Source organism: Agelaius tricolor, unplaced genomic scaffold (assembly GCF_023055355.1).
Source record: "Agelaius tricolor isolate 1412-34295 unplaced genomic scaffold, bAgeTri1.0.p SCAF_23, whole genome shotgun sequence".
In the NCBI taxonomy this organism is placed as follows: domain Eukaryota; kingdom Metazoa; phylum Chordata; class Aves; order Passeriformes; family Icteridae; genus Agelaius; species Agelaius tricolor.
In genome coordinates this window covers 8,886,707-8,908,913 of record NW_027269283.1, presented here as the reverse complement: position 1 = coordinate 8,908,913, position 22,207 = coordinate 8,886,707, and the positions used below count along the sequence as shown (strand labels likewise).

Genomic DNA, 22,207 nt, shown 5'->3' with positions numbered 1-22,207 from the left:
TCCAATACTATTTCGGGAGCAGAGTCACCAAGGTCATAAGGATTTTTCTCCATGCAAGAACTGCAGGATCTGGTCTAAGCATCTGATATGAGACAGCATTTAAAAGTACTTATGTGGGCTGGCTGTTATATTTTTTGCAAAATCATGGCCCTGAATCAAGCAAAGATAAACAGGTCATAAGTATATTTAGGCTGGGAACCAGAAGTGCAGCTTGCAGTTGGAGGAATGACTGGTATTAAGATAAGGGACCAGAAATTGCTGTAGATATTTTTCCAGTCTAATCAGGGTGGGAATGGGGGTCCAAGAGACCTCACAGGGACCCGGACAATCTGGAAGTCTGGGAGGATGACACAGAAGTGCGATGTGCATCCAGAACTTACTGTCCCTTCTCTCCTGAACAAGCTCTAATCCTTGTCCCAAATTTCCTATCATAGTTTACTCTGTTTAAATTCTCTCCTGAAATCAGCACACCTGGGGGCACCAGCACTCTTTGGAGCTCAGCCTCACACTCAGCACATCCATATAAAGGAGTTTTTGGGAGTACACATTCCCCTAAATTCACCTTCTCCCTCCTCTTTGGTCTGTCTCAGGAATGGCAGGTGCCATTCCCTGCTTGTGCTCCACGTGCAGGGAATGATGAAACCCTTCCCAACCACACTCACAGGCTGGACCACTCCTGCTCCCTGCTGGCACATCCATCCCCACTGCTCTCCTCCTGCATCCCAAACCCGTGGGACAGGTTTGACTCAAGCTCTCAGTGCCACCAGCTGTGCAGCCTGAGATGGCTTTAATGTGCCTCTTTAATCTGCCTCCAGTGGGTTCCAGCTGGGGGTCCTGGTGTCTTCTGGCTGCTGCTGGAGCAGAGCAGCAGAATTCCCTGGATTGCCACGGGCTCACCCTGGTGGGTGCCACAACCCTCTGCTCTTGCTGTGTGTTCACAGTTACTGCAAAATCAGCTGCTGCTCCTCAGGAGGAGAACATTGCCAGCAGCCCTGTGTGCCCTGGGGAACCACTCAGGTTCTCCTGCATGACCCAGAGCATTGAAAAGACACAGAGCTGATTGACTTCATCCTGTTTCTCTGTACTCTGAAGGGCCCTGTGCTCGAGTCAGGAAAGTGTTGTGTGCTGTTTACAGGAGGATTTGGGAATGAATGGATCAAACTCTCTTCCCTGAAGCACATGGTGCTGCACTAAATGCTGTTATTAATAAATCAATCATTTTTATGGGAGAATCTTGGAAAATGTGCTGTCTGAAGAGGTTCCACTGGAGTGGGACAGCCAGGAGCAAGTTTGGTATGAGCAGGGTGTGCAGGCACAGCCTAGGGAACTCCTGAAGTGTTGGTGGTGATATTCAAGGCAGAGCAGAAAGCTGTGATACCCAAGGGATGCCAGAGGAACTTGCATGTTGGTTCCAAAATTCCTACAGTAAACTTTGCTTGAGATAAAGGAGCAAAGGAACTCCCCAAATCTCTTCCTTCCAAGAACGGCTGCTGCTTGCTGGATTTGCTAAATCTATCCACAACTTCACAGCCTCCTTGGAAAAGTGTGAAGGTTTGTCCCTATGCTCTGTTCTGAACACCCAAGCTGTCCCTGTTCCCTCTGAGCTCCTGGCTGTGAACTGCAGAGCTGCAGGAGACTGCCAGGATCCTTTTCCTGCCTTTTTCACACATTCAGGGCACATCTGACCCTACACAAAATGCCCATCCCACTTAAATCCCCAAAACAGGATTGAAGCAAGACTCGAGTAATGCTTGGAATGAGTTTTCCTGTGGTTGACTAAGGAGTGAAGCTGTGTTTCCAAAGCCAGCACTGTAAATGGGCACTGCTCACAGACCAGACTGCAGCTAAAAGCATTTCACTGCACAGAGGGTGGTGTCAGGCTCATGAAAAGGGCATGGGTTAAATCACCTTCAGATTATCTATTGCCAAGAAGGCAATGCCACAGCAGAAGGTTGGGAGGGGGAAGAATCTGATGTGCATATCTCTATTTCTGGAGCTTTTGGAGCCTGCATTGCAGCCAGCTGAGCTCCCAGCACAGTTCCCTCTTGCTTTGAGCTTCTGGGACTTCCTACCTTTCCTCACACATGCAACAGAGGAACTGTTGTAAGGAAAGGAATGTGTAAGGAAATTTGTGTGTGAGAGAATTTTTTCCCCCCCTTGAGATGGAGATTTATACTCACGGCTCAACTTGCACAAATTCACTTCTCACAAAATTTTACAAATTAAGCCTAGAGAGAAACAGAAAATGCCATTTTACTGGTGAGTTTGGTGGGAGGCTGATGCACAGGGAGGCCTGGAGGGTCTGAGAGCTGAGATGCTCTGTGCTGTGAGGATGATTCAGCATGTGCAGGTCCTTAAGCATCAGGAAGCAAAGGAGTTGCAGTGGTCTGTTACTGGAATTGTTTGGTTTGACAGGCAATAAAGGAACCGCTCATTGCTGTTTCTGATGGACTAAAAGTGAACAGAAATGGTGACATCATCTCTCTCCCAGATTTCTGTGCAATTTCAAATCCAGCCCCTGACCTGGGTGAACCCAACCCCTTCCTCTGGGCAACCTCTGCACTGGCCCACATGCCCTGCCTGCATCATGGCACTGGTGACATCAGAGCTGAAATTTGTCTGAGCAAAACAAGGGTGAGCTGCCAGCCTCCCAGGAGATCTGATCTGCTCTTGGGACAGCTTCCCCTCTGCTCTATTGCTCTGTGGGATGTAACTCATGCACTCTGAGGGTAATTTCAGTGCATTTTTGAAGGTTACTGTGTGAAACCTCCTTCTCATACTGAACAGAAATGTGGCAACAAAAGAGATTAACTCTGCAAAAAGCAGAGACTGCTGGGTCTGGTACACAAATGCCATTTGGAGCCATTAACCAAACTCCTGTGGAGTTATTAAAAGGCTCCTGTGCTGAACACTGCCACGTGTGTTCCTGCAAACAGCACCTCAGGCAGGGCTGAACCTTCACGTGGAAACCTCTGTGGAGCTCCAGAGCTGCTTGCAGGGCTCAGATTTCTTCCTTACAGCAGAATAATTCAAGTCTGAGGCTGCCTGCATATCACCAGATCAATACATGCATTTACCTGTCAAGAATGACTTGAACAAAAGACTGACAAGCATAATTTTGAGAGTTAATGGACCTCAGCAGTTATCCATCTTTCTGTAGCATGGTGGGGAGGTAACAGCAAGCCAGGGGATGGTAGGAGCAGAGAAATTCCAGGGCTGGAACAAGTGCAGCATAGAAAGTTTAATTTACTACAACAACTTGCTCAGAGGAGCACTTTACTCAGAGCTGACAAAACTATTTCTTGTTTTTTCAGATATGGGATTGCCCTAACTGTGAAATGTGTCCCTGCCAGCCCCTCAAACACATCCAGCACGAGATATGGGTGAAAAAAATCTAATGAAAAAAGGCAACATAAAAGGTACTAAAAGGCCACTAATTTAAGGATTCTGTGGTGGTGTTGTGCAGTGTGAGGGGAAAAAAAATCTTCGTTGGAAGAAAAGGAACTGAGGACTTCATTATTTTTGGCAGGACTTCTGCACATTTTGCTTATCAAGGGACAGTCATAGGGAGGTGATTATTTTATAGCCCATGGAAGTTCCCTCCCTCCTTCATTTCTCCTTTTCCCAAGCAACCTCCCAACAGTCTGAGGGGCCTCTTTATGGGATTGCATTTCTACTTCTCTTCTTTTTTCCTTTTTCTTGCTGGGGTATTTTTAAAAGACAGATGTATCCAATTCACCACCATGGTCAGTGGGTTATTGCTCTCCCCTCCAAGCTGCTCTGAGAAGGGACAGAGGTTGTGCTGAGGGGAAAGCATCAGTGATGGCCCTGATCCATTTCCCATGGCCATGATCCAATGAGTGCTTCGAGCTGGGACAAATCAGCCCTGCAACCCTGGTGACCCCAACCACTGCCCTGGGCAGCTTGTTCCAGTGCTCGATAACCTATTCAGTGAGCGTTTTTTACATAACATCCAATCCAAACCTCCCCTGATGAACTTGAGGCCATTTCCCCCTTGTCTTGTCACCTGGGAGAAGACACCAAGCCCCACCCGGCTGCATCCTCCTTCCAGGGAGCTCCAGAGAGGGAAGAGGTCCCTCCTCTCTCCAGGATGAGCTCCCCCCGTTCCCTCAGCAAATCCGTGCTCCAGACCCTTCCTCATCATCCGAGGAGCTCTTCCAAACCGTGAGGACGGGAGGAAGATGATGGCCGGCTCAGTAATTTTTCAGTTTCGCTCCTGTCAAGTTCCGTAGCAGCAGCGCCGGCCCCGCGGGACTCCCGCGCTCCATCCCCGCTGCTGGAGCTGCCGGCTGTCCCCGCTCCCTTCCCGCGCTCCACAGCCACCGGAGGCAGAGCTGCTGTGCCCTGGGGAGGCTGAACCGTAACCCCCCGTGCTCGGGGAGCGGCCCCGGCCCGGCCCGGCGCTGCCCAGCAGGCGGCACTGCCCGCCCGCCGCACCGCCCGCACCGCCCGCACCGCCCGTACCATCCGCACCGCTCCCGCACCGCCCGCACCATCCGCACCGCTCCCGCACCATCCGCACCGCCCGCACCGCTCCCGGTCCTGAGCCCGCACCGCTCCCGGACCGCCCGCACCGCTCCCGGTCCTGGGCCCGCACCGCCCGCACTGCCCGCACCGCTCCCGTTCCCGGTCCCGCACCGCTCCCGCACCGCTCCCGGTCCTGGTCCCGCACCGCTCCCGGACCGCCCGCACCGCTCCCGTTCCCGGTCCTGATCCCGCATCGTCCGCGCCGCTCCCGGTCCTGGTCCTGCCCGGCCCGCACCGCTCCCGTTCCTGGTCCTGGTCCTGCACCGCCCGCACCGCTCCCGCTTCCGGACCGTCCGCATCGTCCCCGCTCCCGGTACTTCACCATCCGCACCGCTCCAGCTACCGCTCCCGGGCCTGGTCCCGCACCCGGTCCTGGTCCCGCATCGCCCCTGGTCCCGATCCCGTACCGCTCCCGGTCCCGCTCCCGGACCGTCCGCACCGGCCCCGGTCTCGCACCGTTCCCGGTCCCGCACCGCTCCCGGTCCCGCTCGCGGTTCCGCTCCCGCCGGGCTGGGTGCATGCGAGGCTGCCCCGGGCAGTGCTGGGCCTCCCCCGCAGCCGGGGCTCTCTGAATGGGATTTTAGGGTTGTGGAGATGGGAGGATGCTATGAGCAAAGGGTGCTGCTCCTGGCTGGCTGTGCTTTGCCTTCGTTCTTGTGAACAGGTAAAAACCCCACGTTTAAATAGAAATAACTGCAGGTAAAGGAAGTGGGAGTGTGCCAGAACAGAAATTGGCTCTGGCACTTCTCTGCTGGTCTGTTTTGTCCCTGTTCTCTCCACCTGTGTGCCAGGAACAGCCCAGCCTGGCTCCTGGATTGATGTTGTGAGCAGGGATGCTCGCTGCAGCCCTTCCCATCTCATCCCATCAGAGAAAGATTACTAAGAACAATTTATCCACGTGAAAAATAGCTCCCAGCAATGCTGCCAAGGTCAGTGTGAGCTGCTGAGCTGGTGCTCTGCTGTGAGCTGCAGCTGGGTCTCACTCACTGGCCTTTTCCAGGCAATGCAGCACCCAAACCCTCCCTGCCCATGCTCTTCTCCCTGCCCTCTCCAGGGACAATCCCCCTGTCTGCCCATGTTCTCACTCCTCACTTAACTAGAAGAGAAAACCGTGGTCAGACAAGACCCACGTGTGTATGAAACCTGGGAGGGATTTAATTGAAGCAGGTTGTGCATGGGGCTCTGCAGTGTTTGGTTTGGTCACCACCCCTCAGCCAGCCACTGGCACATCCTTCATGAGGAGAGGGGGCTGGTGTTCTGCTCTCCAAGTGTGAAATCCCAGGGGTGGACACGGTTCTGATGCAGGGCGAGGGTTCCAAAGAGACATCTCCTCTTCCCAGCTCCAGTCTGAAGGTCTGCTCTGGCCCAGGGCTGGGATCACTGACTGTGGGGCTCCACCAGCAGTGACCTGGCTGCTCCAGGTGGCACCTGCTTGGCTCATCCTTGCCCAGCCTCTCCTGTGGCACTGAGTGAGGACGTTCAGGGTGCTCTGCTCACAAATGAGTCCTTATGAATTCCCCAGGCCCAGCATGACAGTCCTTATGAATTCCCCTGGCCCAGCATGACACTCTCCCAGCATGGGAGGGATTCTGAGGTCTCTGAGCTCTGTCCTTTGGTCTGCAGCTGCTCCATCCTGCCCTGCTGTTAACTGTCCTTGGAGGGATCATTGTGGGAAGCAGAGCAATTCTCCAGTTCCTTTGGGATCCCCACTGGGCATTGCTCCACTTTGATTTTCTTTTTTCCTCTCATTGACTTCTTAGATCCTGTAAACAGCCAGATGACAGCAGGAGTTAACCACAGAGAAATGGATTTACACTTCTGGAGTCAGCATGGCCTCATCCCAAAACAGGGACAGCACAGGAGGAAGCAAAGCTCAGCACAAGAAAGATGGAGAGAAATCCCTCACATGTGAGATGTATGGGTATCCAGGGGAGACTGCTGTGATCCTGGATACAAAACAATGTGAAGCAGAAACAGGGAGAGAACTGACCTGACGCAGAAGCATCCCAGAGCAGCAAGATGTATTCTGTGGATTTCTCCCTGTTCCAGTGTGGTTCATGGCCCACATCACATGCTGAGAGAGGTGCTATGCCCCTCCATCACCCCATTCCTGCCCCAGCTGCACCCACCCCTCACTTGGGACATCCCCATCCCGTCCTGGAGGGCGGTGTGTGTCTGCCCTGGGCTGCACAGCACAGCTGTGCTCCTCCCCATTGCTCCAAGTGGCTGTTTTGTACAGCAAACCCTCTTGTCACCCAGCAGTGCTGGTGTCCCCTGAGTCAGCAGGGCCCTCTGAGGGCCGGGCTGTTAAAAAAGCTCCCTTCAAGCTTAAGCAACAGCCCTGTGTGCATTTATGGTTGGGCCAACACTTGGCTGTTTTCACCACCAGGACAGAGAGGGTGAGCAGCAGGGTTTTTCTGACAGAGCATTTTTTAAGGCTTGACAGACAAACTTGTCTTATCCTTGCCCTTATCAAGAGCAGTTTTCTGCTTGTTCACCTGGAGGGAACATGGGTACAACACATTCCTCTGTCAGCAGGGAAACCTCCACACCACACTGGAAGATCAACAGAACTGGCAGGAACCTTTCTCTGGCTGTCAATAACTCCCCCCTGGGAATTTGGCCTTCCCCAGTCACCACCTCCCTGACCAGGTAAGCAAACACAAGGGACTAAGCTCTGTTAGCTTAGGTGCTTGGGGTGCTCTCCTGGCCACCCTGCCCAGGCTGTCCTGGCTAACCATTAGCTGGGGCTCCTCTGCCTGCAGCTATGAGTGTTGCAAAAACACGGCTCAGAGGAGAACCCTCCTCTGCCCTGTCCCTGGGCATTTCTCACAGGAGTCCCTCTGGAAGCAGCAGAAGTTGTAGCCTTGAGCTGATGCCCCAAGGAACTTCTCCTCCCTACCTTTTATCCAGGGATCCTGTCCTCTTTTTCTCTTCCTCTGCTGCACATGAACTTTGTCTTTGGTGCAAAAGTATTTCCCGTCAGCCTCAGCTTCTTGTAGGATCTCATCTTCATACTTCTCCTACACCAAGGAGAAGAACAGTCAGCCTACAAACCACCCTGGCTTTCCCAGGGAGCTGGTGGCTTTGCCAGGGACCTTTGTGACCATTGCTATGCAGTGATGACAAATGCTAGTGCTCATAAAGACCCGACTGGCTGGAAAGAGTGGCACTTCTACCCCTCAGCAGCAAGTTGTGCAACAGGGTGGGAATGAGGTTTGGCACCTGGTGCAGGAAGAGCCATCACCTTCTGGAGGGAGCTTGGGCTGGGACAGCCTGCCTGATGCCTCTGGGATCCAGCAGCCTGAGCTGATGGCTGAGAACAAACAAACAAACAAACAAACCTCACTGTCTGTTGTGTCTGGCTCATCGGATTCTTGCTTCCCAGACTCGGCATCATTGTCATCTAAAGAAACACAAAAAGAAGTTATCTTGGCTGCTGGGAGGCTCGACAAGCTCATGAGCAGATGCAGAGCCACTGGCCCAGGCTCACAGAGCCACTGAGGCAGAAAGCAGCTTCAGCAATAAACTGAGTTGTGAAGCAGAGGCACTGCAAGCTACGTGGCCTGGAATCAATGTTTAGGAGTGATCCAACAAGACTCTGTTGGGAAACCAGCCCCCAGGAAAGCTGTGTCCACTGGACTTGGCTACACCGAGGTCACAAGAGCTGTCCCAACATCTGTGGCTACACACAGGGGGGAAACTGGGGGTATTTAAGCCCCAGACTGCACCTTCCTGTTTGAGCCCCAGGTGGGGAGAAGCGTGTTGGGGTGAAGAGGCCAAAAGGGACAATCCCCTCTCTGCTGCTGGTTCAGTCAGCAGCTCTTGGCAGGGAATGTGTGCTGAGGAGCAGAGGAAGGAAAGGCAGGGGAGATGCTTCCCTTCCCAGCCAAAGCATCTCACTGTGCACAGCCCCAGACAGGTGCCTGCACACACCTGACCCCTGCACTGATCTCCAGGGGCCGGGGCCAAGCCCTGCTGCTGGTGGCATCACCCTGTGTGCACACACAGTAACACAGCTCAGCTGCCCATGGTGGGCACAGAGGGCTGGGCACAGGGCTGTGCCTGTTCTGAGGGGCAGGGGCACCCCCAAAGCTCAATACTTGTTGCTCATCACACCCAGCTCTAGCCAGGATGGAGCTCAGCAGGGCAGCCCCCTCTTGCTGCCCCTGCAGAGGTGGGAGAGCAGGGGATGCTGCTTCCAGGCACTCCTGGATTCCCTGTAGCCTGATCCCATCCTCACCTTATCCTTCTGCAAGTTAAGGTTCACTAGAAAGTGCAGAAGTATTTGTGTATTGTTTCCCGGGCTTTGTGTCAGCCTTAAGGTGAGAACTGAAGAAAGTCCTGTATTCCCACACCCAGAATGTAATCAGCTGAAATTCTTCTGCCATGATGATATCTCCTTAGCATGTAAATCACACAGGACTCTTTTTTTTTTTTTTTTTTTTTTTTTTTTTTTTTTTTTTTTTTTTTTTTTTTTTTCCTCCACTGTGAAAAATCCTGTTCTGGAGAGTGTTCCCAAACCACTCCGACACGCCCAGACCAACTAATCCAGGCGAGCTCAACTTTCTGGCCAAGCCAGTAGGGCTGGTACTGAGCACAGACGTGCTTCCCACTCTGATCCCCATGGCTGCTGCCTCCCACCTGCCTGGACAAACCTGGCACCTGTGTCTCCTGGGGTCAGGCAGGGAGAAAGTCTTGGGAGGGCTCTTGTGGAGGGTGGAGCAAGGGAAGGAAGGAAGGAGGGAAGGAAGGAAGGAAGGAAGGAAGGAAGGAAGGAAGGAAGGAAGGAAGGAAGGAAGGAAGGAAGGAAGGAAGGAAGGAAGGAAGGAAGGAAGGAAGGAAGGAAGGAAGGAAGGAAGGAAGGAAGGATCCCTGGCTCTGTGCTGTGTCATCACAGGACACTCCTTGAAGCAAGGGGACAGACAGGGGTGGTTTTCCAGTGCTAGTCCTGCAAACCTCTTGCATTTCCCCCATCTCTGCTGGGACATTCTGAGCTGCTTCTTCCCTGAGAGGAGTGGGAAATGCTGGAGCAGCAACATTGGTGCTCATTGTGGAGTGGGTTTTGCCAAGAGGTCAGAGCTATGCTGACTCCTCAGCTGCTGGAGAATTCCATGCAGGGTGCTCTGCTGAGTGTCCAAGGACACCCCAGGGGTGGCTCCTGTCTGTGCTGGACACAGACACTGGGCCTTTCTCCAGAAAAACCAGGATTACTTTCTCCCCATTTATACTGAGCCTGAATTTTGGACATATCTAGAGTAGAAAACCGAGCTCTCAAGGACAGAAATGTGAAACCTGAAGTTCCCCCAAAGGCCCAGAAAAGCTGGGAGCCCTTGGTCCCTGGAAGGTGGCATTGCAGGTGTGTGCAGGGCCCAGCAGAGAGCTCTGGGCTGGGAAATGCCTTCAGCAAAAGGCACCTTTCACTCCTGCCTTCTCAAATGTCACATTTGCCTGGGGCTTCTTACCTGCATCTCCCTTCTGTGCACCGACATCCCGCCTCAGCCCGGCCTCAGGAGGGGCCTCTGGGTCACTTGGTGTGGAGCTGTTTGTCAGGTATGCCCGTGAAAGCCTGAGCTGTGGGACACAGGGACACACACACTGCTGTCACCAGGCAGGAGAGGACTGTCCCCAGCCCTTACTTGGTGACAGTGACACCCCCATGGACGAGCATCACAGAGAGGCTCCTGTGCACAGTGGAGTGTTTGCAGGGAGCCCAGCACCCCCTGCAGCAGCCTGTGGGAGGGGGCACAGCCATTGCCTGCCCTTGGGCATGGATGGAACCCTGAGGGCACTGGAGGGGAGGTGTGGAGTGAGAGCCAGGGCTGAGCAACCCCTGCTCTGCCATGTGCAAATCGGCTTCACACACAGCGAACCCATCCTCCCACAGGATGTTGGTGCTGTCACAGTGGTCCCAGCAGCACTGCAGGGGATGCAGGGGATGCCAGCAAGAGCTGTACTCACCACAGCTGCCTCTTCCTCCTCCTCCTCCTCCTCCTCCTTGGCAGCAGCGGGCAGTGCCCAGCGGTAGGGGCAGCGCAGGCGGTCCCGCTGTGCCCTGTGTCCCCCTGCGGGCACGGCTGGGCTGTCCCCGGGGCTGTCCCTCGGGCTGCCGTCTGTCTGTCTGTGCCAGTCTGTCTCCCTGCCGCGGCCGGAGTCGGACAGGTCCAGCGGCACGTCCCCATCCTCGTCCCTCGCCTCCTTCACCTTGGCTCGCGGCTCGGGGCGCTCCCTGCCCCGCCAGAGCTGCCTAGAGAATAAACTACTCAAACTCTAATTAACTCTAACAGTTTATACAAACATGGCTCTTGTAAGCCAAAGATTGAAGACTAAACCCCTTCTTAGAGTTACCATCCTAGCTCAGGAAGAAAGGATTCAAACCCTCATCTCCAACTCCCAAGGCTGGCATTTTGAATTAAACTACCTCCTGACCCTTCCACTGAACAGCCCGAATCGCCCCCGAGACAACCCCCGTGCAAGCTCCAACACCACAAACAGAGTCAGCAGCAATCCTCACCCCTCTTCCTTCCCATCCGCAGCATCCTCCAGGAACTCCCTCTCCTCCTTGCACCCCGTGGCCATGCCCAGCCACGGGGACAGTGGCCGTGTCTCGATGTCACCGTGTCCCCGCTGGCCCGGCTGGCACTGCCGCAGCAGGAGATGCTGCAGCCGCTCCCGCTGCTTCAGCAGCTGCAGCTTCTCCTCCAGCTGCTGGTCCCTGACGTACACCATGGTGGCAGGGAGCTTCAGCAGGGCTGCCTGCTCGTCCCAGGGGTCCCGGGAGCGTGTCCTGCTGTCAGCAGCCTTGCCCCGGAGCGGGTGCATGGGGAAGGTGCCGCCGTCCCGCTCGCCCGGGGCGCAGGGACCCGCCAGCCCCAGCTGGTGCAGGGACAGGTGCTTGTGCAGGAGGCACAGCTGCTCTCTCCGGGCACTCAGTTTGAGGTTTTCATAGGATGGAGCGACCTTGGGGGAGTCTGGGTTGCTCACTGTTAAATAACTAAAAAAAAGCACGGAGAAAAAAAAAAAAAATTACATATTAGCAACAGAGCTTTCCCATGGTTTCCCCAGCTGTGTGCAGGGATGTGTGTGGTCTCTCCTGCTATTTCCATGCCCTGTTGCAGCTCTTGGTCAGTACATCAGGTTTGTGGTTGGGGTCTGTCCTGGTGGCCAGGGGCATCAGGCAGTCAGCAGTAGGAAGCCATTCCCATCCCACACAGCGTGGGAAGCCATTCCCATCCCACCATCCAGCAGCAATCCCCTGTCCCTGGGCCATGGCAGCTCAAGGCAGGGGGTTGTGAGAGGGTAAGGATGCAGTGAACCTCTCACATCAGTACTGCTGCTGAGAAGTCACTTTTTGAATAAAGTCTTACAGCCAGCACCATCCTAACTACCCCCCTGGGCTTTCTTAGTGCTTGAAGACCCCCAGGACATAGGGACAGCCCACCCTCCCCCAATCTCACTCAATGGGAAACTTTTACAGCCATCCTAGGAAGGCCAGTGCAGTGCAGGAACCTGCCCTGCAAACCCAGTCCCTGCTGCTGCTGGTTATTTGGCAGCTTCCCTGAGTACAAGCTGTTCCCAGGAATGCTCTGCAGAACTACTCACACTCTGGGAAACTCTCTGTCTACAGGTGAACTCCCTGGCCTTGCTCAGCCCTCTGTGCTCCTGAAATCAGTGGGGAGGATAAGCTGAGCCTGCAGGAAAGCCCATTAGAATAGATAAGGAGGAGCAGGAATTGCTGCCTGCCTGGGACAGTCCTCCTGCCTGCAAGTGGGGACACCTGGTTCACTTTGTGGGTCTGTCTGAGGAGCTGGAATAACGAGAGCCTGACCTTGTTGGGCTGGATTCCAGTCATTTTTCCCTGCTGTGAGCTGGGATATCCCCCCTTCCCGAGGCTGTGGGAGAAGTTTGGGGAGGGAGGAGGACAGACACAGTGAATGCTGGCCATGCACCCACTGAGGGGCAGCTGCAATGGGTCAGCCCATGGCTCCCAGGTACTCACGCCTCCAGGCTGGGGCTGTGCTCACGCTCTGCAGGGACAGGAGCCTTTCTGGCTGGTGGAGACACTGCTGCCTCTGAAGGACTCTTCTCCAGGAGGCAGGGTCTGGAGCCAGGTCTCACCAGGGCAATGGTTCCGTGCAGCTGGTTGGAAATCCTCTGGGATGCCTGTGACACAGGACAGAAAGTCCAGGTGAGCCATTCTGCAGGCAGCCTAGCTGAACTGGGACACATCTCCTCACCAGTGAGGACAAGGCAGACAGCTCCTGAGTGCTCTGCTTGATATGGTTCTGGTCAACAGCTCTATCAAGTTTTTTATTCATTTTTCCAGGAAATTTTCCCTTCACGTACTCTCTGTTTTCTGGCTGCACTGATTTGTAGCACAGGAAGTTTTGCATCTCCTCTTGAGTCATGATTCAGTGGCTTAACCAAGATAAGACCCTGCAAATTCCTTGTCCCATAGTCAGGCCTTTTTACTCATGCAAGGCTTTATTCATGCAGGCTCCTGGCACACACTGCTCTGGTGGGTGTATTTCTGGTGGAGCACCTGGGCCAGGACATCGTTGTCTCCATCAGCTGCCATGAAAGGCTCACCACATGTTCTGACTTGACTTTCCCCTGCCCACCTGGAGATGTCACCAAGCCTTCCTGTGATCCCTATTAATTATCCCCACAGCCTGCCTGCAGCCTTACCAAAACCCCTTTTCACCTGCTCTTTCAAGTTTTTTGTGGAGGTCGAGTAAGCAAAACCTGTGCCAAAACAGAGGTGTCTGTGTGGGTGTGTATGTGGGCTTGAATTCCCATGACCAGGAACAGGCCCAGGCCCTGCAGTCTCATCTCCCAGTGCCCAGTGTCCCGTGTCACTCAGCAGCCCTGGGCTGACACCCTCTCTGTGTTTGTCCTCGCAGCCACTGAATGCCAGGCTCTGGAAATGACAAACTACCCAAGTCTGGATGATTGTTCCACCCCCCAAATGCCTCCTACTCTTTCCCTATCCCAGTCTGATCCAGTTCAGATGGCCACAGCAGTGGGGACAAGGCCTGAGGCCATCAGGCTACCTCTGACAACTCACTATTTCTGCAAGGCTGACTTCTTGGAGGAGAGTGCCTGGAGAAGTCCTGCTGCTTGGAGAGCTTCTCTGGAGCTTCTCTGGAGGCTTTTCTGCAAAAAAAGAACACAACCAGCTGCTGTAATGGTCCCCCAGAGCTGCTGGAGCCCTGCCCTGAGTGGGCTGGAGCCATGCAGCCTCCCAGGGATGCCACTGGTAGCTACCAACCACCTCTCAGTGAAGATTTTGAGTCAAAATTACCTTTTGGCTCAAGCCAGCACCTGACTGAACATGCCTTTTATTACCTGTGTGGGTGGCAGGAAGGCAATGCCATGGTCTCTGCATGAATTTTCTTTCAGTGGGGGCACTCAGCACTCCTTTGCTCTAATGCAGAGCAGGTTGTTTCTCCCCTGACATGCATTTCCCCCATCAGCTTTTCTGCCTGTGTCAATGTCCATCTGAGCTGCCAACAGCTTGGTCCTTGCTCTCCAGACCCTTTCCCAGAGCAGTTTTGCAGCGTGGCTCAGTCACTTTTCACATCCCCAGGTGTCCCTCAAGGGTGGCAGGAGCCAGCAGCACCCACCTTCACTGAGCTCAAGCTCTGGCACATCCTGCTGGGCTCCTGCTTCCCGGGGCTCTGCCTTCTCTGTGCTCACATTCCTGCTCACTGGGGACAGCAGAGTCAAAGGGGAGCTTGGTGTGGAGCAGCTTTCTCTGGAGGACACTCCTGGGGTCTTTGTCCTGTCCCTGTTGGAAGGAAAAGGACCTGAATGAATGAGAAGGGGCAGGAGAAGGAAGGGTTTGGAGCTGCTGTACTGAGAGCTCTGAGCCTGATGCACAAATATACATATTTATCTATGTGTGTATGTGGATATTCCCGATCCTCAGCCTCACCTCCTTGCACTGCAGCTTATCAGCAGCCCAGCTGCAGTCTGGAGCATGGACAGCCAGCATGCCAGCCCCACTTGGAGGTGTGATTGCCCCACTTGGTTGTGGGTAACATCGCAGGAAACCACGAGGTTGGGTAAGCCAGGACCCAGCTGTGGCTGTTGCAAAAGCCCTGTGGGAACCTGGCCCTGGCTGGGCCTTCAGCCTGATGGAGGGGTGGATTCAGCAGAGGGATGTGGTGTCTGCTCCCTGTCACCAAACCAGGATGGAGAGGGTGATGCTCAGTGCCACGAGGGAGTGCCTGAGCCTTGGAGACACACACAGAGCCCTGGCTGGACTCTGATGCTGAGGTGTGGATGTTTGGCTGGAAATCCTCCTATCCAGCACCTCAGGGGAGAGCAGAGCAGAGCAGAATCACTCAGTGCTCAGCAGGCCCAGCCCAGCCTGATACACAAATATACATATATATATATGCTCTGGAAGCACTGGGGAGTGAAAGCCAGAGTTTCTCTTTAAGTGGATGGTGCTCCTGTGCTCCAAAGAAAACACATTTCTAAATGAATCCCTCAGTGCTAATTCCTCTGGACTTTAAACCCTTGAGGAATGAGCTGATTTGTATATATTGGCCAGCCTGGCAGGTTACTTGGCTTCCAGCACAGCGCTCTGCTGGGCTGTGAACCTGTTGGTGCAGATCACTTCTCCCTCTTTAACCCCATCCCTGTCCCTTGTGTGTCACTGTCCTTCCCCCAGAGCCACCTGCTTCCTGCAGACCCTCTCTGGCTGCTGCAGGAGGGGAGCTGGTGCCATGGAAAAGCCATGGAATCCCAGGCTGAGCTCCATGCAAGCTGCCCAGGGCTTTGTTTCCAGGGGGTTAAATATCTTTGTTCTCCAAAAATTAATAATTGGATGCTGGTGAACAGGGGAGTGAGCAAAAGTCAACAAGGATTTTGAGACTATTAGGGATTTTCCCATGTCTTACATACACAGGAACCCATGGGAATTAGATGCTAAAATACCCCTGAGGATTCCACAGTCTGGACCTTGCCCTGCCCAGCTCTGGGGATGCCCTTGCCAATGTCCCTTGTAAAGAATGAAACCAGGAAAGTGCTTACTCCAGGCTCTGGAGCCTCTTCAGTTCTTCCTTGAGAGCTTTATTCTCCTCCCTCAGCCGATTGGTCTCGTTGGCTGCAGGGACAGAGGAGGTGCTGTGAGTTCAGATGCTGCAAGGATGCTGCTCACAGCTCGCTGGGGTGCCTGGAGGGGGAGGAGGGAACGGCACCGACTTTTGGAGGGATGCCGAATTTCCTTCCTTCTTTGTAAACGTGCTGGGCTAAGGGATAAAAGGGAACAACTTTCTGACTCGGGTTTCATCAGGATTGGGTCTGCTTGCAGATTCCCAGCTCGGGGGAGGAGCACGACCCAGAGCCAGAGCCAGAGGAGGCAGTGGTGGGTTAGGCACAGTGAACATCTGTCCCAGACATATTTTATGAAAGATCTTTTTGCTAAGATCTTTTCTCCTGAGAAGCTGGGAAGCTTCAGCTTCTCCATGTTTTGCTGCTTTAGAATGTGATTTAGAGAATTGTTTACCCAGCATGTGAAATTGTTTTTACTTGATGACCAATGACAGCCAGCTGTGTTGAAGCTGTAAGCAGTCACAAGATTTCATTATCATTCCTTTCTTTGCTAGCCTTCTGATGAGATCCTTTCTTCTATTCTTTTAGTATAGTTCTAATATATCATTTTCTTTTAATATAATACATATAATAAAATAATCAATCAGCCTTCTGAAACATGAGTCAAAATTCTCATCTCTCCCCTCATCCTAGAAGCCCTGTGAACACCACCACAAGCATCCTTCCCTGAGCAGCAGGGCAGGCTGGTGAGTGGGTGCTGTGCTAGGGGGAGGGCTGGGGGTCTCAGGGGGGTCAGACAGAGGCCAGGGGAGATGTGAGCACCCAGCACCGGGTGCTGCAGTGAGGATGAGAGCAGAGAGCCACAGGGAGCACAGCTGGGCTCCCAGCCATGGTGCCTTGCTCAGAAGCAGCACTCAGGCAGCAGTGGCATAGCAGGGGAGATAAACCAAGGGCTCTTGGCACCTCTCCATCCCTCCTAAATGCCTTATCTCCCTCACCCCATGACCCTCCCTGGGCTGCTCAGATCCCCAGGGAAAAACAGCCTGTGCCTCAGCGGTGCTGGGAGCTGTGCCAGGGGCTCAGGAGAGGATCCATCACACGTGTTGCTTGATTCCATTTACCCGTGCTGAGCTGCTGCTGGGACTTTCCTGTCTTTGCCAGAGTGTTGCTTCTGCCGTGCCAAATGCATCCTTTCCCCAGGCAGCTGACACAGCCTGGAGTCTCTCATTTTTCTGGAGGTGTGGAGGGCTGCGACGCCCAGCTCTGATGATTTGTGGGAAGGGTTATGTCTCCTTGGACAGTCCTGCTCCCTCCCTTCTCCCCATCCCCAAACCCTTCCCAGACTCCTGCTCACCATGTGCAAATATCTGGGAGAGGGATTAACTGGCAAAGCCTCGGCCTGCCAAAGCCAAGCTCACAGTGGGCGTCAGTACGTACAGAGGATGAAGATGTGCTGCAGGCTCTGGAAATGAGAGGTCTCATACTCATTCTGCTTCTTTTTGGCCAGCTCCTGAGTGACCATGCACCTGTCACAAAGACCGGCTCGCAGCCTGGAGGAAGGAAACCCCACAGCTTGTTACCACATGGGAGAAATAAGTTCCTGTCCTCCCCAGGGGGAAGTGTGAACACCCAAACCATCACTGAGAATCTCCCCCATAGCCCAGCACTGGCTTTGCCAGACCCAGCCCCACCACACCGGCCTAGGAAAGCTCCTGTGCACCTGCCCAGGCTCCTCCAGCTCTCCCAGCAGCTGAGTATAGGAAAAATAGAGGTTCATGTGCTACATCCCAGTCCTGGGGAGACAGCAAACCCCAAACTCTCCCCCCAGGACTGTGCAGCCACTGTCACTCAGCAGCACCCTACTTAAAAACAAATCCTACCTGTTCTCTAACACCTTTACATTTTCCTTCAGGACCTTCTGTTGTTCCCTTAATTGGTGATTTTTAGCAAACAGCTCTTCAATTCTCTGAGCATCGCTAGTTGAAGGAACACAACAAAGAAAGGAGGGTTATTAGATTTCTTCCCAAAACCCATGCCTTCATCCACAGTGCTCTTTTTCTTGTGTGGCAGGAGGGGAAACAAATGTATTGGAGCCTGGATCCCCCCCCTGACACCCTCCTTGGAGTTAGCAGTTTAATTCCTCCCACTTATTGCTTTCCGAGGGAGAAAGCACCGGGTGGCACAAGCATCACCTGCAGTGGGAAGGCAAACTGGAGCTGGGCTGGGATCACCCCAAGCCCTGCCTCGAGCCAAAATTTGGCAGTGCCAGAAAGGCAAATGGTGCTCTGTAATCCAGCAGCGTTGGAGAATAACTCAGAAGTCTGAAATTGCAGTGGTGTGGCTGCCCCCGTGCCCCAGCCTCGCTCACCGGCACTTCTCCGTGGTCAGCTCCGTCACCTTGCTGTGCAGACCTGGAATCATGAACAGACACACAGGGGGGTGTTTGTGGCCAATTCCCCAGCACTCAGAAGAAAATGACACTGATGGAATTTCAGGAAGGTGCGTGGCTTTGCAGAAATCTCATCCATCCACAAGCCTGATCTCCGATAAGGAATAACACATTGCACGTGTTAAACACAGCCACAGTTTAATGTAACTGGGAAAAGCTGTACAAAATGGGAGCTCCTTTTGTATCCCCACTATTTAATGAGTCTGCATCTCCTTTGCAGTCCCAAAAAGTCTGGTTTAGTTTTGTTTCTACTTATTTCTCTCTACAGCCTGCATTTCCCAGGTGGGCAGTATTTTATAGCTTTCATGGTTGGAAAGCATCTTGGAGAATATTTACAGCTGAACAGCTTTCCTTGATGGATCTGCAGACATTGTATCCTGTCAAATCCATTTTATGCAAAGTAGATGTAAACATGTGGTTTAAATTGCTCAACAGTTCCTCTAACTCTCACACGGCTTGAAATTACACAAGAGAAGAATGAATTCATAAGCCAGAATCATCCAAAAGTGCTGAAGTTTTGTTCATAATATTGATACTGGGAATTATTCTAATAGGAAAACAATTGGACTTGGCACTTGGTTGCTTAACCTAATGGGTTTCATTTTAATAATGTATGGCCTGAGAAATAATTTATTCCCTAGAGGAATAAGCTATCCAACCTGACTCAAATGTTTTCTTTAACAGAGCTTCATCTCCTGCTGCTTCTGTCTTATAGATTATTGCATCTCTCTGCTTTCCCTTTGATCCTCAGTATCCAAACACACTGCAGTCCTCACTGATGGAGCAGATGCCCAGCAGGTGTGTGTGCCACCCCTGCAAACTCCCAGCTCCCAGACCACGACAGCAGGGGCAGGAGGAGCCAAACCCCCCCTGGTTAATGCTGGGAGCACCTGGGATTCCTGCAGGGGCTGAGCACCTCCGTGGCCTCCTTTCCAGCAGCATGGAGTGCAGGAAAGTCCTCTCTCTTCTGAGAGAAGAAGTTACTTTTCAAAAAGTAACTTCATCCAAAAAGTCACTTTTTTCTCAGTGTGCCAACGAGAGGTACAAATATGCCACCAGTGGGTGTTGTCCCCTGAGGGGCAGGCTGTGATCTCATGTCCCAAGCCATCCCCAAGGGTGCTGCTTGCTCAGCACTAATCCCCAAATCTCCCTAATCCACACCTGCTCCTCCTCCCTTCAGGTTATTTGACACCAAAGGGATCAAGGTGGTATTACAAAGAAATGGATCTTGGCCAGGTTTTGGTGAGAAAATTTTGTCTCCCTACCTTGGACCTCTTTCTCATGGATTTCCTTGAGCTTGTTCAGGAACTCTGCAAAACTCTCTGTGGTCATGTTCAGGGCTGAGCCACACCCCAGGCTGTGTCCAGCGTGAGGGTCTCCTTCTGCTTCAAATTTCAGCCTAAAATAGAAAGAAAAAGTCCAACAAAAGAGATGTGTCTGGTGCATGTGGTGTTCTGGAAAGGACAAAGCCCAAAGCTAGGAAGGGAAATTGTTTGCTAAACCATGGGATGCGTTTTTGTCCAGCCTGCCTCAGTGCTGAGCATAGCAAAGAGCATGTCTTAGATACGGGGAGAAGCCCAGCTGGAAAATCAGGCTTTTCCTCTACTTGTTGAGCTGTTTAAATTGCATTTCTTTGGGATGAGGTGGGGCAGGGCATCTTCTTGAGCATAAAGAAGGGACTGCAGAACTGGTGCTGGGACCACATGGGGACTGAAGATGGGGAGTTTCACAGCAGATTTGGTGCTTGAGCCTGATGGACTCATCTCCTGCTGGGATGCTCTCTTGCACCCCTCTGGCACCAGGCACAGCATTTACAGAGGCAGCACACAGCACTTGGCCCTCCCACTGTCACTGCCCAGGCTTCCTGCATGGCCTCAGTGGCTGTAGCCTCTTCCAGCCCTTGGGAGACACTCAACAGAGCTTTTCCACCCAGCTTTACAGAGAAACCAGGAGAGGTGGTGTCCAGAGCCAAGAGCTGCAGGAAGCTGTCATGGGCACATCCATGGGGTCTTCTGGAATCACCAAAACCACACTGGGAAAGAGGAACTTCCACATGAAGGCGTTTAGCATCTCCTCATGGGAACTCCTCCCCCCAAATCATTCTGGGTTACTGAGTCACAGTGAGTTATTCTGATCCTAACAGAGCACCTGGACACTCAGCCTTCAACCCCAAAGAGATGCCCAGGGGGCAAAGCTCCCCTCTGGAGCGGGGCAGTGAAGGGTGGGCTGGCACCCAGGCTCTGTATCCCCACAGGAAGGTTTTGCTGGGCTCCAGAGCTCTCCCAGCCCGGCTCCCGCCCGTGCCTTTATCTGCATGTGCAGCAGGGATGTGCCAGAACCCCTGCATATGCAACATGTGGGCATGCAGAGCTGGAAGAAGAAAGTTTCCCCTAAAGCATCTGATTTTCAAAAGAAATGAGGCACGTGGCAGCAGGCAGCAGCAGCGAGCTCGGCACGCTCGGCTCGGGAGCAGCGCCTGAACACGAACCTTCCCCAGCCACCCTGCCTGGCTTGGGGCAGATCTGCTGCAAACTGAGTGGAGATCTCATTCTCTGGGGAAACAACTGAAAATATTCATGACTCCTGCCTCCCTGGGATAACCCACCCGTTCTTAGGGATGGGTGATCTGAGCCAGCAAATGAAAGCACCGTGTGGCTTGTCCAGCTTGGGATCTGTGAAATGGGACTGGGAGCTGATCTCAGCCCCAAGAGCCACAGCTGAAGAACCAGCCAGGGGAAATAATGTGCAGCTCTAACAGAAAAACCCTCCTGGTGTTGATGGGATGCACTTCCCAGGATCACTGAGTCCCAAATCAGGCTCTGCCCTGGGCAAAGCACCTCCCCAGGGCCGAGCTTGTGAGATCAAGCACTGCCATCACGGGGCTGACATCCCAGGTGCCAGCTGGGGAGGCTCTGAAGCACCCAGGCACTAATTCCCACTGCATTCTCCAGTGCTGTAAGCTGGGGAGGGATTACAGCTGGGAGCAGAGGTGTTGGTGGCTGCACGTGCTCCTGCTGCTGGACCAGGTCCTGCCCAGCTTGTACCAAGGGTTCAGCTCCTTCCCCAGGGCTGGCATCTCCTTGGGCTGAGCCCAGCACTCTGAGGCACAGGGGTTCAGCTCTGCCACCCTGGGAAGGTGACACCCTGTCTGGGACCGGTGCCAGCCTCTGCTCAGGGAGTGGGGCTGGGCTGGCATGGGGTGGGAGGTGTGGGGGCAGCCCAGGTGTCACTGCTGGGTCTGGATCCCTGCAGCTGTGACTCAGAGCCCGGCAGATCAGGATTTGGGGCTGGGCTGTGGCAGCAGCTTCACTTCCATGCACAGCTGAGGCTGTGGTGCTGCCAGCGTTGGGGTTTACTCCTGATTTTCTGTTCCTCAGAGCCCTCAGGTGAGTGGGGACCTGCGGCAGATCCAATCAGCAGGGGAGAGCTGCCAGTTCTGGTGCTTTTTGAGATGCCAGAACCCATCTCTGCCTGCAGATGGAACAGCCACTCTGTGGCAAACCTGGTGAGGACCTCAGGTCTCCTCTGTGCACACACATGGTACCAGAGATCCTTCATGAGCGTGGCTCCCCACGTGTCTTTTCCCAGGATTCAGCCTTTTCCTGCAGCAGAACAGCCCCAGTGACAGCCCAGGCTCCCTGAGGGCTCAGCTTTGCTCCGTCTCACGCTGTGGATGGGTGAAGCTGTGAAGCTGCAGCTCCCTGCTCCTCTGCCCTGCTCTGGAGGATTTATTGAGGGAGATTTACTGCTGAAGCCCAGACCACAGAGTCCCTGAGTGTGGAGCTGGCTCCCTGAGAGAGGGATTTCATTTGGAGCCCTGTGCAGAGCTGTCACTGTGATGTAGAGCTGCTGGTGCTGGCTGCAGCCCCGTGGCAGGGCTGGAGCAGCCCTTTGGCATCCCAGCAGGGCTGGGAGTATTTCACAGTGACAGGGGCCCTCTGCAGACACAGCCCCAGAGGCAGGGACCAAAGGCAACTCCTCATCCAACCCTAGACCTGGAGGGTTTGGGAGAGCCCAAGATGGGGGGAGCTGTTGTTACCTGCTGTGGCTTTGCTGCTCTCTGCATCCCTTGATGCTCAGCTCAGGGTGGGACAAGGCTCCAGGTGGGGCACTGGGGTGTCTGCTCTCATGCACGGGGCTGGAGCA

The 22,207-nt window shown here is 53.7% G+C and overlaps 1 protein-coding gene across 1 annotated transcript; it reads right to left on the bottom strand.

The window, feature by feature from the left end:
* Positions 1 to 6,128: 6,128 nt before the first annotated feature.
* Positions 6,129 to 19,393, bottom strand: RBBP8NL (RBBP8 N-terminal like). The gene is made up of 14 exons (XM_071446824.1): positions 19,327 to 19,393; positions 17,981 to 18,023; positions 17,493 to 17,588; positions 17,050 to 17,162; positions 15,592 to 15,664; positions 14,175 to 14,338; positions 13,616 to 13,704; positions 12,548 to 12,711; positions 11,063 to 11,542; positions 10,513 to 10,795; positions 10,014 to 10,122; positions 7,893 to 7,954; positions 7,451 to 7,571; positions 6,129 to 6,311 (listed from the first exon to the last, which is right to left on the bottom strand). Exons 1-14 carry the CDS (start codon positions 19,391 to 19,393, stop codon positions 6,193 to 6,195), a joined length of 1,983 nt encoding a protein of 660 aa, XP_071302925.1. The 3' UTR covers positions 6,129 to 6,192.
* Between the last annotated feature and the right edge of the window lie 2,814 nt (positions 19,394 to 22,207).

Coding starts and splice junctions, on each gene's coding strand:
- RBBP8NL (XM_071446824.1), bottom strand. CDS start 19,393: ATGACCACAGAGAGTTTTGCAGAGTTCCTGAACAAGCTCAAGGAAATC. Junction 17,163..17,492: donor GTAAAGGTGTTAGAGAACAG/GTAGGATTTGTT, acceptor TCCTTCCTCCAG/GCTGCGAGCCGGTCTTTGTG. Junction 6,312..7,450: donor ACAGGATCCCTGGATAAAAG/GTAGGGAGGAGA, acceptor GGCTGTTTACAG/GATCTAAGAAGTCAATGAGA.